The sequence below is a fragment of the Cebus imitator genome, unplaced genomic scaffold (assembly GCF_001604975.1).
Source record: "Cebus imitator isolate Cc_AM_T3 unplaced genomic scaffold, Cebus_imitator-1.0 Scaffold540, whole genome shotgun sequence".
In the NCBI taxonomy this organism is placed as follows: Eukaryota; Metazoa; Chordata; class Mammalia; order Primates; family Cebidae; genus Cebus; species Cebus imitator.
This window is the reverse complement of record NW_016107855.1, coordinates 833,352-852,535: the sequence shown is the minus strand read 5'-3', so window position 1 is coordinate 852,535 and position 19,184 is coordinate 833,352. Positions and strand designations below refer to the sequence as shown.

The window sequence follows — 19,184 nt, the reverse complement described above, 5'->3', positions numbered from 1 at the left end:
TCCTTGGGGTCCCCTGGCCAAAGAGAGCCCTTCAGGGATGGCCACAGGGCTGACCCTGGTGAAGGTGCTCTGTCCCAGTGAGCTCTGGATCCAGGAATGCTGCCGGTCACATGTCCTTCCACCTGCATACTTGCCTGACGTCACGAGTGAACAGATGGACTTAGGGGGACAGCCTGCACCTGATCCATCCAATCAAATGGGTTGGCGGCCTGGACTTTGAAGAAGTGTTAACCAGAATATTTATATCCAATGTACAGTAGACAAGACCACTTTGGCCTTGCCTGCTAAGACTCATGTTGCTCACCCTGTGACAGTTCCACTCTGGGTGTATTTCTGAGAAAGTTTCCCAGGCCTTTACACATATGACACACAGAGAAACTGATATTTTTGGGATGCACTGGAGGAAATGAATGCAGCCATTTGCTGCTAGAGGCCGGAGGCCCAAGGTGCAGGACCTCAGGCCTTCCTGGCCCTGGTTGTTCATTCCAGAAGGGCAAAGTAGATTGTCAGCCATTTTCTGCCCACCAGTGTGCCATAATAAGATTGGGCAGCTCAGCCCTAGAGAGAGGTTTGCCTGTATGCATGCATTTGTAAGAATGGCTTAACAAGGTTGAGTGCATGCAGTGGCTCACACCTGTAATCCCAGCATTCCGGGAGGCCAAAGTGGGAGTACCACTTGAGGCCCAAAGTTCAAGACCAGCCTGGGCAACATAGTAAGACCCTTGTCTCTACAAAAATAAACAACAGAACTAGCCGGGAGCTGTGGCACATACCTGTAGTCCTAATTACTTGGGAGGCTGAGGCAGAAGGATTTCTTAAGTCCAGGGCCCATGGGTTTGAGGCTTCTGTGAACACAGTGCACTATGTGATCACACCACTATACTCTAGCCTGGGCAACAGAGTGAGACCCTGTCTCTTTAAAAAAAAAAAAAAAGAATACTTATAATAGTATTGCCTATATTAGAAAAAAACTAGAAACAACCCAGTGACCATCAAGAATAGCATGAGAGGGCCAGGCGCGGTGGCTCACGCTTGTAATCCCAGTACTTTGGGAGGCTGAGGCAGGTGGATCATGAGGTCAAGAGATTGAGACCATCCTGGCCAACATGGTGAAACCCCGTCTCTACTAAAATTACAAAAATAAGCTGGGCGTGGTGGTACACACCTGTAGTCCCAGCTACTCGGGAGGCTGAGGCAGGAGAATCGCTTGAACGTGGGAGGCGGAGGTTGTAGTGAGCCGAGATTATGCCACTGCACTCCAGCCTGGGCAACAGAGTAAGACTCCATCTCAAAAAAAAAAAAAAAAAAAAAAAAAAGAAAAAAAAGAAAAAAAAAAAAAAAAAAAAAAAAAAAAAAAGAAAAGAAGGAAAGAAAGAAAGAAAGAATAACATGGGGAAAAAATAACTGCACAGTGGTATATTTGCAAAGTTCCAAAATGTACAAATCTAAGTGTATTGCTTAGTGTTACAAAGTTATGATAAAATTATAAGGAAAATCAAGTGTGGAAATTATACATGAAGAGAGAAGAGGTTTATAACAGTAAGAGGGCCAGGCTTGGTGACTCATGTCTGTAATTGTAGCACTTTGGGAGGCCAAGGCCAAGACGGGCAGATCCCTTGAGGCCAGGAGTTCAAGACCAGCCTAGCCAACATGGCAAAACCCCATCTCTACTAAAAATATAAAAATTAGCTGGGCATAGTTGCAGATACCTGTAGTCCCAGCAGCTCGGGGGGCTGAGGAGTATTGCTTGAGCCAGGAAGGCAGAGGTTGCAGTGAGCTGAGATCATACCACTGCACTCCAGCCTGGGCAGCAGAGCGAGATTCTGTCTCAGAAAAAAACCCAGTAAGAGGAGCACAGAGAGAGCTTCAATGGGAATGGCAGTGTCTGCTTCTTTTGTTCCAAATTTTAATATTTTATTATGAAAATAGGATTTTCAACTAATCTAGGGGCTATCAGCACTCCAGCTTCCTCTCAAGTCCATGTTTCCCAAACCCGCTTGTCTCGCAGGGCCTGGGGACTCGGGACAACACCCTGATCCGCATCATGGTCTCCCGTAGTGAGTTGGACATGCTCGACATTCGGGAGATCTTCCGGACCAAGTATGAGAAGTCCCTCTACAGCATGATCAAGGTCAGCAGAGCTCATGGGGCAGAGAAGGGAGCAGAGAGCTTTTTGCCAAGACAGAGGCCCTGGGGACTACTCCAAGGAAAAGGAAATGTCCTTGGCAGTGGGAGTCTCTTGGACATTCCAGGAGCCCCTGCCTTGTGGCTTATTTGAGGAATTTAGGGGTATTCAATAGAAAAGCAAGTGTTAGGGGTGTTTGTGAGAGGTAAGGCTACTGAAGAAGGCAGGGGCTGGGTCATGAAGAACACACAAGCTGAATTAAGGGTGAGGAGTCTGCCCCAAGGGCAGTGAGAGTTCACAGTCTCCTGGAAGAAGGCTGGGAGACGCTGAAGAACACAAATGAGGGTTAATGGGGGATCTTTGGCCTGGGCCCGGTGATTGGGGATGCCTCTGGGACATCCAGTCCATGAGGCTTTATCAGAAGACATATGTGAAGTTAGGGGGTTTTCCCTTTGTTTTTTTTTTTTTGGTATGATTGAAATAAAGCTTTATGGGGTGACAGAGAAAGAGATCCAAGTTGTTTTCTCCAAATTATGTTTCCAAAGGGTAATTTTTTTAGTTATGATGTGCAAAATGTTCTGTGGGAAAATAAGTTGGTAACAAACCAGAATAAGCAAAGATAAATAAGCCAGTTTCTTAACCTCAGAACTTCTCACAGCCTTTCATACTTTGAAGTCCATTATGAAGCCCCAAGGGGGATATGGAATGTGCCATCTATATTGCTGTGTGCACCTGTGTAATACATATTTGTTTGATTTTTGGCATTTCCTGTGTTTTTGCTCATGGAACCCCATTTTCATGCATATTTCACGTGGAAGGGCTGGGCTGGAGCACTGGCTTGGAAGGGCAGCAAGCGTCTCCTCTCAACTCCACGTATTGGTAGTGAAGTCATATTAGTGACTTGAATTGTCCATTGCTAGAAGTATTTACACCACAGAAATTGGCAAATGCTATAAATTAGGGCTTCCCCCAACCTGCCCGCTGAGAACCAGTTATTCAATATTAACCAGCACGGGAGGGCCAGGATAGCTATGAATAAGTGTTCATTCAGCCCTCCCGTCTTTTAGGCTGAGCAGAACCTTCACCTCCTTGTCTGAGAGGAGCCCAGGGCTTGGCGAGAGGTAACCTTTCTTTCTTTCTCTCCAGAATGACACCTCTGGCGAGTACAAGAAGACTCTGCTGAAGCTGTGTGGGGGAGATGATGAGTAAGTGATCTTTTGGCCCAGGGCTGGGGGGCGTGGCCTTGGGGTGGCAGGTGGGGATTCTCCTGGCTCACGTCCTGATGGATGAATTGGATGAGCTGGGGATTCCTCTGAGTCAGGAGTGTCGTGCAAGTGAAAGGCGGCCTTTGCTGGTACCTGCTGTGCTTGTGGGTCTGTGTGTGGGAGCCTGTGAGTCTGAGCATGAGTATGGTCTCCTGTATGTGGAGATATCTGCTCTTGTGAATCTGGAAAGTCAGTCTGGGGTTGTGGACCAGGAACCAGAATATGAGCATCCAGGCCCTGCTATTTTATACCCGTTTCTCGGTTTCATTACCTGTGAAATGGGAAAAAGACAAATTCCTGCTCTGCCTTCTCATTTATGCAGCATATTTGTGTTAAGTGCCTTCTGGGTGCAGGCCTGGTAAGGAAGCCCCGGATGAAGGCCAGAGCCCAAAAGGTTGTGTAGACCAGTTTCCAGGAGGGAGCAGTCCTGTGCTTGGAAGAACTGGCTGAACCATGTAGAAAGCGTATATAAAAGCACCCAGAGGCACCCTAGCCCAGACCAAAGGGAGGCACTTTGGAGATACGCGGTGAGACCCAAGGAGAGAGGGGAAGAGCCAGGTGAAGAGAGGGTCTGGGGGCAGCGTTTGGGTGGAGGAAATCACCTATAGAAAAGCCTAGGAGTGAGAAGGAGCAGCCTGGTTCATTTGTATGTCCAAGGTCATGCGTTTATGGAGGACTAGGGAGAGAAGTAAGGCAGAGAGGTGGGAGGGCCTGAGGGCCTCTTCCCAGCATATTAAATTGGGCCGTTACTTGACCAGATTTGTGTTCTAGAAAGGGAACAGGAGGTGCTCTAATTTCCTTTTTCTGGGGCTTACAAAGATCCAGTTATGAAAGGGAAGCAAGAATTTCCTGCAAACCTTTGCTAAGGACCACAGGAGCTGGTGCAGTTCAGCAGACACTACTGAGCTCTGATACGTCCAGGCACTTTGCAGGAGGTGATACGGGGCTGACCTGGCCATCGCCTGCTCATCAGCCTGTTTGAGAGGGGAGGCTTGGATAGAAGCCACTCAGATTCTACGGAAGAAAGGGGAGGCTGAAGAATTGGAGAAATCCTATCCTGCCTGGACCCTGCAGCCAGGAAGGCTGCCCTTAGAAGCCAGCATTACAAGGGGTCTCAAGAGAGATGGAAGGTTGTCAGAAATGGAGGGAGGGCTCTGGTGAATGGATGAGGCATAGGCTGGAGAGAGAGAAAGCTTAATGTGTGTGTGGTGTGTGCATGCGCATGTATGTGTTGGTGTGTGTGTGTGTGTGTGTGTGTGTGTGTGTGTATGTGTTGGTGTATGGAGTGTTGCCCGTGATGACATTCCCTCCTGTCCTCTCCCCAAAACCCTCCATTCCAGTGCTGCTGGCCAGTTCTTCCCGGAGGCAGCGCAGGTGGCCTATCAGATGTGGGAACTTAGTGCAGTGGCCCGAGTAGAGGTCAGACCTTCTCCTCCTCCTGCTTGACCTCTTGACCACAGCTTCTCTGCTTGCACCTTCCTGCTGCTCTGGTTGGCACCCAGCTGCCCTCTGGCGGCCAACTCGACATGTTGATTTTCACATCTGAAGCTTCCTTTTCTCCCTTGGAGTGATGACTCGGTGGAGGGGAGCACCTGGTTTCTGCGTTAGCCCCTGACATGCTGGGAAGGGTTCTGGCCCACTAACTACTAACAGGGCTTGCTGAAATGGAGACCTGGCTGGTTCCATGGAGGGGCCTGTCCCGCCTGGGGTCCAAACAGTTGGCTTCAGAGACATGAAAGCTGAGAACAGATGGGCATCCCTGGGTACACTGGAGGATTCCAGGTTGTCTTCCTGAGCATCCTCAGACTGGGAGTCCTCAAAGGACAGGAATGAAAGGTTTCACTGAAGTACTTTGGGCAAACCATTCCAGAGACTGCAACACTTTGCCCACACAAAATAGTGTGGGACCTTGGAGCTCTCTGTTACTTATGTACTGTGTGACCTTTGGAAGGTGCCCCCTCCTTCTGGGCCTCTGTCTCCATCTTTAAAATGAGGGGTTAACATGGCAATCCTGGTGATCTCTTAGGGCTCTTGAGCTCTGATGTTCTAGGACAGCGTTCCCCAAATGATAAGGCAAGAGATCTTTGCAGATGATCACAGGTGACGTGAGACGTGAATTTAGTTTGGCGGGGTTGAATAATGCTGAACTTCCACGTAGTGAAGGAGAAAAGCTCTCCTTGTCAGTGTCATCAGCGTTTCTGATTATGTCAAAGAGAAAGTCTCGGTTTGGTGCCACCATCTCTGCAACGCTCACTGATTTTCCTTTTTCACAAAGAGAGGAGAGAGCTCAATTTAAGTTCAGAGCTTCTGACAAGCAGTGGCATCATGTTAAATTTCATGATACTTCACCTCTTTTGTTTTCATTACATTGATTTTTGTGGTAAATTGTCAGTTTGTGATACATGGTATCAACCTCGTAATTCATGGTAGTAATATAAATTATTTTCATCCGTTCTTTTTTTTTTTTTTTTTTTTTTTTGAGACAGGGTCTCACTCTGTCACCCAGGCCAGAGTACAGTGAGTGGCACAATCATGGCTCACTGCAGCCGTGACCCCCCCCCCCAGGCTCAGGTGATCCTCCCACCTTAGCCTCCCAAGTAGCTGGGACTTCAGGTGGACACTACCACACCTGACTAATTTTTGTAGAGACGGGGTTTCACCATGTTGCCCAGGCTGATCTTGAACTCCTGGGCTCAAGCGATCCTCCTGCCTTGGCCTCCCAAAGTGCTGGGATTACAGGCAGAAGCCATTGTGCCAAGCCTCATTAATTCACTTAACAATTATTTTTTGAGTGTGCTTATTATGTGTCAGATACTGTTATAGGCACCTGGGATATGAAACAGGATAAAACCGATACAATTCCTCACCCTTTGGAAGTAATTTAAATGCACTTCAAAAATGGATACATTTAAGTAAGACGGAAAATAAGTTGAATTAAGTAAAACCATTAAGAGATGGCATAATGTATATGCTAATTTGGAAAAGTGAAAGTCCTTCAGGAGTGACTGAAATTTGGGAAACTCTGTTCTGGTATTTCAGAACATTTCTGCTGCCTTTTCTGGGGAGTGACTCTTTAAGAGGCAGAGGGGGTCTCGGGGGCAGGCTAGGATTCAGAAGAATTGGGGAGGCCCCAGTGGAATCAGCAGCCAAGGGGCACTTGCCCTTGGACCGAGGCCAGGACTTGCCCTGCTTCCAGCCCTGAGTCCCTCTCTCCCTCTATCTTTCTCTTTTTTTCTCTCTCTCAGCTCTAGTGCAGGGTCTGTCTGCTGTGGCTTCACCTCTGCCTCTTTCCCCCACGCTGCTTGGTTTGGGCTCGTGGGGAGAGCTTCCCACTCTTGCATGCTGTCTCTCAGCCTGGCTCCCAGGGGGGCCTTCAGACACCTGCTGAGTCTCTTTCTGCTTCTCGCAGCTGAAGGGAACTGTTCGCCCAGCCAATGACTTCAACCCGGACGCAGATGCCAAAGCGCTGCGGAAAGCCATGAAGGGACTCGGTAGGCCGGACGGGAAGGGAACAGGGTTGGTCTCTGGGGCAGCAGGTGCGGCGGGTTTGGCCATGGGCTGGCAGGGGTCAAAGTGAGGTTTCAAACTAGAGTCTGCAGGATGAGGAAGGTCTGATCTCAAGTTTCCACCCTCCTGGCTCCCTGAGCATAGGGAGGAGGGGCGGGAGAGGGTTCATAAGGAACCTGGAAGAAGCCCCTCCCAGGGACCAAGGTGTCCCCCAGTTCCCTGGGAGCAGTATCCTGGCATGGAAGAAAGTACCAGGTCATAAAATCGGTGTGGTGCCCTGGTTCTGCTGCTGACTCACTCTGTAATTCTGAACAAACCTCTCAGCCATTCTGGGTCTGAATTTTCCCTTGTGTAAAATCAGGGCTGTGGACCCTGGAACCCAAGAGCCCCGATTCTGTGGTGGGAGTGTGCCCTGCTGGGCAGGTCTTTCAGTCCTGTGTTTAGCAACAATGGGAAGAGCACTGCACCCATAGGTGCAGGTCAGCTGGGCCAGTGCTCAGAAAGTCCAGCCTGGGACAGGCCATCTGGGGTTTAGCTTTCTTTGCCTTTTGTGCACCATCTATCTGATGGCAACTCCCAGGAGGCTTTAGGTTAAGACCATCACCTCCTGGGCCTTCTTTCCATGTGTCTCATGGGAATGATAATACCTGCCAAGCTCCCCAGCACTGTAGGCTGATAGAGGGAAAAATGCAGTGGAAGATGAAAGACCCCCATGCTGGGTCAGCAGTTGATGGCATTAATATGAGAAGCAGGAAGTGGTTTCCTAATGCCTTCCAGAGTCAACCTGCTGTGGTTAGAGGGACTCAGGGTTCAGTTTCCAGAGAGTTGAAGAGAAAGTCCTTTTAGAGTCCCATAGAGTCGCTAACAGGACTTGGACTGTCAGGGTCGGAAGGATCCCTTGGCAACTACTCCAGCCTCTTCATGGTGCAGATGTGGAAACCAAGTCCCATCAAGGGAAGGGGACTTGCCCAGGGTTGACAGCCATTGCCAGAGCCAGAATGAGAACCCAGAGGCGCTGACTCCCAACCCAGTCCTCTCTACCTCCCAGCTGTCCCTTTTCCTCAGAGTGTCAAAAGGAAAGAGAGGGAGGAGTCCAGGGGAAATCAGTGGCCTGAGTCATAGGCAAGGGGACTGCAGGGGCTCAGGAGCACATGGCCGCCTAGCCAGGCTTCTGCCCTGACAAAGATCAGCGAGGGGCCATCAGTGGGTGGTGTATGGGGAAAGCTGAGAGCCACAGGCCTTATTCTGAGGCATGTGGCCTTGGTGACTCAGGGACTGACGAAGACACCATCATTGATATCATCACGCACCGCAGCAACGCCCAGCGGCAGCAGATCCGGCAGACCTTCAAGTCCCACTTTGGCCGGGTAAGGACTTCCTCCTGGGCTCTGGGTGTCACATGCATACACCTCGCCTGAATATGCTTAGCCTGTCACTATCAGTTCTGCACAGTTGGGCAGTGGGACCCTGTGTGGTCTTGTGTTCTCAGACGGTCTCCAGCACTGGGTTTGGGCAGACATATCTTTCCATTTCCCCAGTTCCTTATGATGGGCAACACGTGTGTGAGATGGGTCAGTGGACTCAGAGGCTCAATATGGGGCCAAGCTCAGGACTCTGGTTGTTTTCAGCATGCTTTGGGCATCTTTCAGTTCCTCTGCACAGAGAAAGCTGGCTTCAAGGCCCCAGCTAAGTGTCAGTGATTATTGCACATTGGTGGCATCTGGCTTAGGCCGACACGTTTCCCCCTGGGTGGAAACAGCGTCCTTCGGTGCTGCTCCCTTCCCCTTCCTGTCTCTTGCGTCAGGGAGAGTGGGTCTTCCTCCTGGTTGTTTTTTCCCTACCCTCTTTGGCTTCATCTAAATAATAAGTGCAACATCAGCAAAGACAGACACAAGCTTCCATGATTCCTCATGAAGAACCCCTGTTTTCTCTTTCCATGTCTCCTCCCTGTCCTGGGTCATGTGTGGGCCGGTGCTAACATTGGCATGGCCGTGGCTCTACCCTTTGCAGGACTTAATGGCTGACCTGAAGTCTGAGATCTCTGGAGACCTGGCAAGGCTGATTCTGGGGCTCATGATGCCACCGGCCCATTATGATGCCAAGCAGTTGAAGAAGGCCATGGAGGTATAGTGGGGCACCAGGGAGATGGGGTCCAGTGTCTGCGGGTGCCAGTAGGGACACAGGTGATCCTCATAAGCCCAGGTAGATTAGCTGTAACTTCTTGGTAGAACTCCTCCCATACCCAGTTCAAACTGGCATAAACACAAAATGAGATATTGGCTCCTACACCTGAAAACTACAGGACTAGATCTGAGTCCAGAGACTCAAATGATGTTCTGTGGACTCCTGGCTCACCCCTGTCTTGGCTCTGCTGTCCTCTCTTGTGACTTCACTCTCAGGCAGCCTTTCTCCCCATGGCAGAAGGGTGGCTTATGTCCATCACTCCAGCTAGCAGCTCCAGCAGAGAGAGCTCCTTCTTCCCAGGAGTTCTAACAAGAGTCTTGGCATTTACTCCAAGTTGATTCAGCTTGAGTCACATGCCCACTGGTGTCAGAGGGTCTCGTGGGCCACTGGAGGAAATGGGGTGGGTCTGGAAGGAAAGCAGCAGCAGCTGGAGTCTGTCCTCCAGCCCAGCCTTGCCACTCACTGTGTGACTGGGCCATTCCTTACACTTCCCAAGCCATTTCTGGGAAATGGAAATAGTCACCTCTGCCCTTCAAAGTAGGACAGGTCAGTCAAGGTCACAGGTATGAAGGGCATTGTTACCTCTGACGACCTGACCCTACATTTAACAAGAAAGCATTATGTCCTGGCCCAGAAGTTGCTAGAACTACTTGGCTTCCCAAGGTACTAATTGTACTAGTGGCTACTGTTTATGAAGAGCGTATGGTAACTATCCCAGGCTAAGTACATTAAGTTGAATTAGTTGCCTCCTCAAGCCACAAGGCAAGGCTCTTATTTTGTTCCTATTTTACAGATGAGGAAACCGAGACTTGGGAGTTACGTTGCTTGGCCAAGGTCATAGAGCTATGAAGTAGCAAAGCCGAAGTTTGGTCCAGTCTGTCTGACTCTAGAGCCTGTCTTGACAACCACAATAAACCAGTAGTGCTTTTGGCCCCTTGAGTATTAAGAGGAGGGCAGCCATCAGGAGCTAGAGGACTCTCTAAAACCATTGCCTAGGCTAAGAAGATTGAGATGATTGTTTTTTAAAAATACCTAAGCAAAAAAGCAAATGATCTAAAGACATGGGGTTAGAAATAGAAGAGATCAATGAGCTAACCCAGCTCAATCCTTTCCATTTTCAGAGTTTACAGGTGGGAAACAGAGAGTCTCAGAGAGTCAGTGAATTAGAGGAGGCTAGGGATAGACCCTAGGTCTCAGAACTTTGATTTCCTCACCACACACCTGCTTCTAACAAAGAAACGATGGAAGATGTCAATCAGGGTGAATCTCCTAGGATCTGAGAAGGCAGAACACTAGGCAGTAACCTCTGTGAGGACAGAGAACAGGCTTGCCTCTTGCCTTTTGTGTATGTATGTGTGGTTATAGCCCCAGCACCTTGCACAGTAGCTAGTATGTAATAGATGTCCTAACAAGTATTTAAGTGAGCGAAGTAAATTCATTGACTCATGCAATCAGTCAATCAATCTTGCCTGCCTCCTCTCCTCCCTGATAGTCTCCCCACTTCCCTGTGTGCAGATCTTTGCATAACAGGCCCCCAGCCTACCTTAGTCCAGGGCATGTAATATCTGTTTACAAATGACTCCTCAAATCCAAGTATAAACAAATGTAAGCCAGACACGGTGGTTCATGCCTATATTCCTAAAACTTTGGGCTTGAGTCCAGGAGATCTAGACCAGTTTGGGCAATATGGTGAAACCCTGTCCCTATAAAAATTACAAAAATTAGCCAGGCATAGTGGCATGCTCCTGTGGCCCCAGCTACTTGGGAGGCTGAAGTAGGAAGATCACCTGACTCTTGGAGGTTGAGGCTGCAGTGAGCCGTAATCACGCCACTGCACTCCAGTCTGTGTGACAGAGCAAGACTCTGTCTCAAAAGAAAAAAAAAAATGTAGCATTTTATCTTAAGCACAAAACTTTTTTTTCTTCTAACAAAATAATACATGTTCACTGTGAAGACTTGAGGAAATATAGCTAGAGCAAAAAAGAAGAAAATAGCAATCATCTGTGATCCTTCACTCACCCAGAGACCACAACCACTAGTTAACACTGGGAGGCATGCACATGTCCTTCTGTTCGCTCTCCTTTTTTTGAGATGGAGTCTTGCTCTGTCCCCCAGGCTGGAGTGCAGTGGCACGATCTCGGCCCACTGCAGCCTCCACCTCCCGGGTTCAAGTGATTCTCCTGCCTTAGCCTCCCAAGTAGGTAGGACTACAGGCACACACCACAACATCCAGCAAATTTTTTTTTGTATTTTTAGTAGAGACATGGTTTCACCATGTTGGTCAGGCTGGTCTCGATCTCCTGACCTTGTGATCTGCCTGCCTTGGCCTCCCAAAGTGCTGGGATTACAGACATGAGACACTACGCCCAGCCTTCTGTTCTCGTTAAATATCTACATGTAAATATTTCTATTCAGATGTTCACGTGTATATGTGGTGTTAGGCACGCATGCCTATATATCTTTTCTTTTGCGGGGGAAGGAAGGCAAAGCAGTTCCCATGGGAGGTTCTGGGAATCTTGAGAGGCTAGCACAGTCAGCTTGATTGTGCCAAGGTCTCAGGCCTGGGGTCCATGTCTGGAGGTGAGGAGAAAATTCAGGAAGGCTTGGCCTGAGCTTTAGCCATCCCGGCCCCATGGTGCTGTGCACAGGAGGTCAGAACTACGGCTGAGATCGTCTTTGTCTTGACATTCTAGGGAGCTGGCACAGATGAAAAGGCTCTTATTGAAATCCTGGCCACTCGGACCAATGCCGAAATCCGGGCCATCAATGAGGCCTATAAGGAGGGTGAGTTTGGGAGGCCTGGGCCCAGATGCCGGGAGGAGAAGAGCCAGGCCTGCCAGCTTCCAGCCCCAGCCCACAGCTCTTCCCACAGCTCTGGCCTGTTTCCTTTCCCTCAGTCCCTGAGGATTTGATAAGCCCCTTGGGTGTGCCCATCCCTGTGTCTAGGGAAAGACAGGTGTCCCGGAAGAACAAAGGCCTGGAGGTAGAAGAGGGCTTGGCTGGCAGTGGGAAGAGAGAGCATTCCAGCCTGCTGGAGAGAGGGAGGGTGACTTTCAGGGTGTGCAGTCCATGCAGTTCCTGGGGCCCCCACAGCCAGAAAGGCCCCACACTTGGTTGCATGCTATGCTATTGCTATCCAGAAATTCTTAATTTTTTAGCAAGTGGTCCCATATTTTTATTGTGAATAATTTTGAGTACTGGTCAAAAACGTTTAAATTGGCTAGACGTGGTGGCTCACACCTGTAATCCCAGCACTTTGGGAGGCTGAGACAGGTGGATTGCTTGAGCCTAGGAGTTTGAGACCAGCCTGGGCAACATGGCAAAACCCCGTCTCTACAAAAAATACAAAAATTGGCTGGCACAGTGGCTCATCCCTGTAATACCGGCACTTCGGGAGGCTGAGGTGGGTGGGTCACTTGAGGTTAGGAGTTTGAGACCAACTTGGCTAATATGGTGAGACCCCATCTCTATTAAAAATACAAAAATTAGCCAGGTGTGGTAGGATACGCCTGTACCGCCAGCTACTGAGGAGGGTGAGGCAGGAGGATGGCTTGAACCTGGGAAGCAGAGGTTGCAGTGAGCCAAGAGCATCCTACTGCACTCTAACCTGGGTGACAGAACGAGACTTTCTCAAAAACAAAATTAGCCAAGTGTGGTGGCATGTGCCTATAGTCCCAGCTACTCAGGAGGCTGAGGTGGGAGGATCACCTGAGCCCAAGGAGGTCAAGGCTACAGTGAGCCTTGATCATGCCAACTGCACTCCAGCCTGGGTGACAGAGTGAGACCCTGTCTCAAAAAAAAAAGAAAAAAAAAAGCTTAAACTTTTTCTCTTATAAGCAGCTTTAAAATGGTAGAATTTTGAGTACAGGAGTAAGATAGTCAAAGCTCTGCTTTTGGGTCTACCAACTGCCGTGCAGGAGAGAATGACAATAGGGAGATGACTTAAGAGGCTGTTAAATATTAAAGGCGAGGTGCAATGGGACCTCAACTGGGACAGAGCCAAGGGGATGGAGAGGAGGTGATGGGTCAATGGGAATGCCCGTTGTCTTACCAATCAGCAGGAGGATGGCGGGATGCCCCCAAGAGCCAGTTACAAACCCCTTCCTTCCCACCTCCCCCTGCCAATACTGCCCTGGCTCATGCCTGAGTTTCCCAGACCTTTCTCCCCTCAACCAAATTCTTCTTGGCCAGCAGCTACCCACACCCCGTTTCTCTGTCTCAGACTATCACAAGTCCCTGGAGGATGCTATTAGCTCAGACACATCAGGCCACTTCAGGAGGATCCTCATTTCTCTGGCCACGGTGAGTGAATTCATGGGCCCAGGTCTGCTTGCCCATCTGAGTGGAGGGTACAGGGGCGTTAGAAGTGCACTCCTAATGGAGAGGGGGTGTCTCCCCGCTTGCCTCCCTTAGAGGCCCACCGCCTACCCCTGCTGTTGACTTGTCAAAGCTGGCTTGGTGCCACCTTCTCCAGATAGTCCTCCCTGGTGGCCTTTGGCCTGGCTTTTTGGGCCCTCAGCTCACAGGACAAAGCCATGTGGGTGACCCTCTCCTGTGTTGTTACCTGGGAGCTTCTGTCACCATCTCTTAAATCCTGTAACCCAAATGGCAGGCCCTCATGCATGGTTACCAAAAGCTTACTGTGTGCCAGGCGTTGGTGCCAAGTGCCTTGCACACATTCTCAGTTAATGACCACGACAGCTTACCCTATAGAGGCAGGATTTTCGTCCTGGTATAACCAATGAGGAAGAGCATTCAGAGAGGTAAAATGGCTGAGCAGGGTGTGTGGAGGTGCAGAGACAGAGATGGGTCAGTGTGTGGGGACTGACCTTTCTCGCTGCTCCTGCTGCAGGGGAATCGTGAGGAGGGGGGAGAAAACCTGGACCAGGCGCGAGAAGATGCCCAGGTAAGACCCCCCAAGGCCACCCCAGTGACCTCTGCCTGGCGTCCCTGAGAAGTAGCTCCAGCTTATGCGTGTCTATGCCAGGCCCTGTCTGTGAGTGGAGGTATCTCCTGGTAGGGGTGTGGTTGGTTTGATTGACTGCAGAAATTAGGTTTAGGAATGTGGTGCTGGTATTACTGGCATTTCCTAGGTAGATAGCGGGACCCTCAGAGCTGGCAGGGACCTGCAGATCGCCCAGGTCAAACCCCTCATGTCACAGTGGGAAAATGGAGGCCCAGAAAGGGCAAATGGCTTCTGAAAGTCACACAGCAAATCAGTGGCCCCAGTAGAATTGACCCTAGAGAGCTGGCCTGGGAACTTGCTGAGAAGGAGGCCTGAGTGCTAAAGGTCTCAGTTTATTATCAGTAAAATGGAACAGATTCGAGGGAGTGTCCTGGGACTAGAAAGTAAGTTCCTCAAGGGCTGGGATCTTCATTTTGTTTGCTGGTATATCCAAAGTAACAACGATCAATACTCCATAAATATCTGTTGAATGAATAGCAGGGAATAGCGTTCTCTAGGAGTCTCTTGGCTGCTCTGCTTCTGCCCCACTCCTGAGCCTAGTGAGCTTGAGGTCTGGAAATGTCTTCTTTCAGAGGATTGAATTTGGACAACCCCAAATTCATTTTCCCTGAGGGTTCTTGTGTCTGGGCAGTCCCTACTGAGGCCAGTGCATTGTCCCCCACTGACCTGCACCTTGATCCCAGCACCCAGTAGCCTGACCGAGGTCCAGGTCTCCATCTCTTCTGCCTGCCTCATCCTCCCACCCCCAAAAGCTGTGTCCAGGGACATGGGGCACAGACACCAAAGACTGTGAATCCAGCCCCCTTATTTTATAGTTGGTGAGTTGAAAAGTGCACGGATGGATTGAGAGTCAGGGAACCAACTTCTTTGTTCCCAGGTCCCATAACAGAGTGTGGTATGTTACAACAGCATCCGAGCTAGAAAAATCCTTAGCTGGAACCTGACAGTTACAAAAATATAATTATAATATTAGAATGCATACTATATATTGAGCATAATACCAAGATTATTCTATACTTTCGAATGTTCCTCCTTTTTACTAGAGGAAAATGAAGCTCCTTAACCTATTCAAAGATACGATTTCTAAGTGGTGGTGGTTTGATTTGAACCCAAGCTTGCCTGACTCCAGAGTCTATGCTTAATTCCATTTACAGTAATATCCTCCAATACTGCCCTGGCTCAAGCCTGACTTTCCCAGACCTCCCTCCCCAGAACCAAATCCTTCTTGGCCAGCACTACCCACACCTCCATTCTCTATCTCAGTCTATCACAAGTCCCTGGAGGACGCTCTGAGGTCAGACACATCCGGCCACTTCAGTTTAGGTCCCCTGCAGCTTCCACATCAAGTAGCCATTGTTGTCCAGTTGTCCAACCCTTGCTTTGGAATATGGCTGTCAAAAGCTGCAGGGTTACAATGAAATGTATGGTATTTCAGCTACACTGTGGGCACATGGATGGGGGCTAGGCTGAGAACCCAGCCAGACACTAGGGTGGCTTGCTGAGGCCACATTTCATTTACTTAATCAACAGATATTTATTAAGTATTACGATGAACAGCCTCATGTGCTGCTGAGAGTTTAAAAAAAAAAATCCCGAGTCTCACCCCAAATGCATATTCCACCCCGAAATTGATCTTCCAGGGAATACTTCTGCCTGGTGCCTGGTTTGCCAATGAGGCTGTGCTTCCAGTTGCCACTAACAGGGGGCAGTGGTGGGCCTTGCGGATAGCTGCTTTGCAAAAGGAGAGAAGTGGAGAGAGAGAACCCGGGTGGAAATAGCCAAGGAACCCTGAGCCAGATCCCTGCCCAACTCGGCTGCTTCTCCAGGTTTAGGATGCTAGACCTAAGCTCATTTTCTTATAACTAGCAGTACATTCTTTTATAGAAACTAGAAAATAAAGAGAAGCCAAAAGAGTCCATAATGTAATAGTAATAACCGTGGTCAGTGTTGTGGCATACATTATTCCAGTTGTTTCTCTATTTATATGTAAAAATGTATTCTTTATTTCTGACAGTTAAAAATTAATACTATGTGAATATTGTTGCATTTAAAAGTCAACAGTATCACTTAGTGGCTGTATACTATTCCATATCTGAATCTATCATGTTATTTAACAAGCCTCCTTCCTAGTAGCGAACTCTTTTACCACATTCATGATTTCCTTCCTTAGAATGAATTTCCAGAGGTGAAATGGAAATGTGGGAGCAAAATGTATATAAAAATTAAGGGCATTTGATAGGACAGAGTCAAGCTCCCCCTTAGATAATGACACACGAGTACTTGGCAGTTTGTATTTGCCTGTTTTACACTGCCTCCCTGGCACTCTCTCACTCTGGGTGTCCAGAACACCCTCAAGCTCTTAGAAGCCTGGGTCTGTTATTAACCAGTTGCACATATGTCCAGTTTCCACTTGTGGCCCCACAGTAATTGTTAAGAGCTTCCCCTTTCACTCTGTCTTCCATGTTGAGCAATACATTATAAATAACTAATTATTATAGACCCACCATGAAATGAAGAAGTGTGGTCATTTTTAGATAATCTATACTCACTCAGACTTTTAAAACTATAATAGCTTACTGGAAATAGGATTCATCTACCATACTACTGACCAGCTTTATTGAAATAGAATTCTTGGCCAGGCGCGGTGGCTCATGCCTGTAATCCACGCACTTTGGAGGCCAAGGTGGGCAGATCAACTGAGGTCAGGAGTTCAAGACCAGCCTGACCAACATGGTGAAACCCCGTCTTTAAAAAATAAATAAATAAATGAAAGAAATAGAATTCTTCTACCATACCATTCACCCATTTAAAGTATACAATTCAGTGGTTTTCACAGACTTGATGCAACCATCACCACAAACAATTTTAGAACATTTCATCACCCTCGAAAGAAACTGCATACACATTAGCTGTCACTCCTCATTTCCTCCTAAACCCCCGGCCCTATAATCTCCTGTCTGTCTCTCCAAATGTGCCTCTTCCAAATATCTCATGTAAACAGAGTGATATAGTAGAGTGGCCTTTTGGACTGGCTTCTTCACTTAAGGAAACACTAACTTAAAACACTACATTAAACATTTAACAGTGTTTTCAAGGGTCATCCGTGCTGTAGCATGTTGGTACTCCCTTTTCGTTGCCAAATAGTATTCTATTATCCATTCATCAGCTGACGGACATTTGGGTTATTTCCACCTTTTGGCTGTTATGACTAATGCTGCTTTAAGCATTTGTGTAAAAGTTTTTCTGTGCACATGTTTTCATTTCTTTTAGATAGAATTGCTGGGGCATATGATAACTCTATGTTTAACCATTTGAGGAACTGCTCAGATTAATTTTTGCATGAAATAGCTAGGCTAATAAGAACAAGCTTTTCTGGCGATATTTAGTGTCCCACCACTTTTTTTTTTTAAATATTACAGATATTCTTATCTTAAAGATGCTTTGAAAAACCTAATATGTCTAGAGCTCTCTGACCTGTGTAAGTGAGAACAATTGGCACTTTGGAAATTTTTTTGTCATTGTTAAATTTTTTAAACATGTCCTTCTCTGTCTTTTTTAAAAATGATAGTTTTATTTAGCATGTTTTTACAAATTTTTGATAAAATACATATAAAATTTACCCTATGAATCATTTTATTTATTTACTTACTTACTATTATTTTTGAAATGGAGTTTCCCTCTTGTTGCCTGGGCTGGTGTGCAATTATGCAATTTGGCTCACTGCAACCTCTGCCTCCCGGGTTCAAGCGATTCTCCTGTCTCCTCCTGAGTAGCTGGGATTACAGGCGTGTGCCTACCATGCTCAACTAATTTTTTGATAGAGCCAGGGTTTCTCCATGTTGTCCAGGCTGGTCTCAAACTCATTGGCTCAAGCGATCCTCCCACCTTTGCCTCCCAAAGTCCTTCGTTTGCAGATGTGAGCTACTGCACTTGGCATAGCTTGTTTTTAATAGAGAAAAATATTTTAAAAACCAGAAGCAGCCCATAATCCTAGTAGCTCTGATAACTCTTATTCAACATTTAAATTTAAAATGAAATAATGTATTTGCATATTTAAGAAGTGAAATTTCAGGGAAAAAAAAAAAAAAGCAAAAGCTTTCCCGCATTGCGTTTTTTTAGTGTCTTGACAGTTTCTTAAGTACTTCCCAGGAAGTATGAGAAAGTGAGTGTTTGGGTTTTTTTTATCTAGATAAAAGAAACACTTTACACATTTAAGAAACATTTACACATAAAATACTTTACTTCTTCACTTAATTTAAATGGAAACTCTCCTTATCAGTATTGTAGATCAATCTCATCCTTTGTAAGAATGGCCTGGATTGTCTCCATTGATTGGATAAGCCAAAGCCTGTTTAACAAGTCTATCTCAGGACAGTTTACAGCATTTCTCTATTTCGAAAAATGCTGACTGGCACCGGGGCTCAGGCCTGTAATTCCAGCACTTTGGAGACTGAGGTGGCCGATCACCTAAGGTCAGGAGTTCAAGACCAGCCTGGCCAACATGGTGAAACCCCATCTCTACTAAAAGTATTAAAAAAAAAAAAATTTACTGGGCATGGTGGCATGTGCCTGTAATCTCAGCTACTCAGGAGGCTGAGGCAGGAGAATCACTTGAACCCAGGAGGCACAGGTTGCAGTGAGCCGAGATCATGCCACTGCACTCCAGCCTGGGCAGCAGAGTTAGACTCTGTCTCAAAAAAAAGAAAGAAAGAAAAATTCTGTAGTGGGCCAGATGTGGTGGCTCACACCTGTTATCTCCACTTTGGGAGGCCAAGGCAGGAGGATCGCTTGAGGCTAGACTGGACAGCAAAGTGAGACCCCTTCTCTACAAAAATTTAAAAAATTAGTGCCAGGTGCAGTGGCTCACACCTGTAATCCCAGCACTTTGGGAGGCCAAGGTGGGTGGATCACAAGGTCAGGAGTTCAAGATCAGCCTGGTCATCATAGTGAAACCCCATCTCTACTAAAAATACAAAAATTAGCCGAGTGTGGTGGCACACATCTGTAATCCCAGCTACTCAGGAGGCTGAGGTAGGAGAATCACTTGAACCCAGGAGGAGTGGGTTGCAGTGAGCAGAGACCGCCATTACCCGCCCCCTAGTCTGGGTGACAGAGTGAGACTCTGTCTCAAAAAAAA

At 47.7% G+C, this 19,184-nt stretch overlaps 1 protein-coding gene across 2 annotated transcripts in view; it reads left to right on the top strand.

The window, feature by feature from the left end:
• The window catches only part of ANXA6 (annexin A6), a 59,589-nt gene that overhangs the window by 27,498 nt on the left and 12,907 nt on the right, over positions 1-19,184 (top strand). For both annotated transcript variants that reach the window (XM_017514991.2, XM_017514992.2), the window contains exons 12-20: positions 2,009-2,131; positions 3,272-3,330; positions 4,731-4,809; positions 6,800-6,881; positions 8,170-8,264; positions 8,908-9,021; positions 11,775-11,865; positions 13,304-13,383; positions 13,934-13,987. In XM_017514991.2, the coding sequence (XP_017370480.1) occupies positions 2,009-2,131; positions 3,272-3,330; positions 4,731-4,809; positions 6,800-6,881; positions 8,170-8,264; positions 8,908-9,021; positions 11,775-11,865; positions 13,304-13,383; positions 13,934-13,987 (777 nt within the window). The remainder of the gene's footprint in view (positions 1-2,008; positions 2,132-3,271; positions 3,331-4,730; positions 4,810-6,799; positions 6,882-8,169; positions 8,265-8,907; positions 9,022-11,774; positions 11,866-13,303; positions 13,384-13,933; positions 13,988-19,184) is intronic.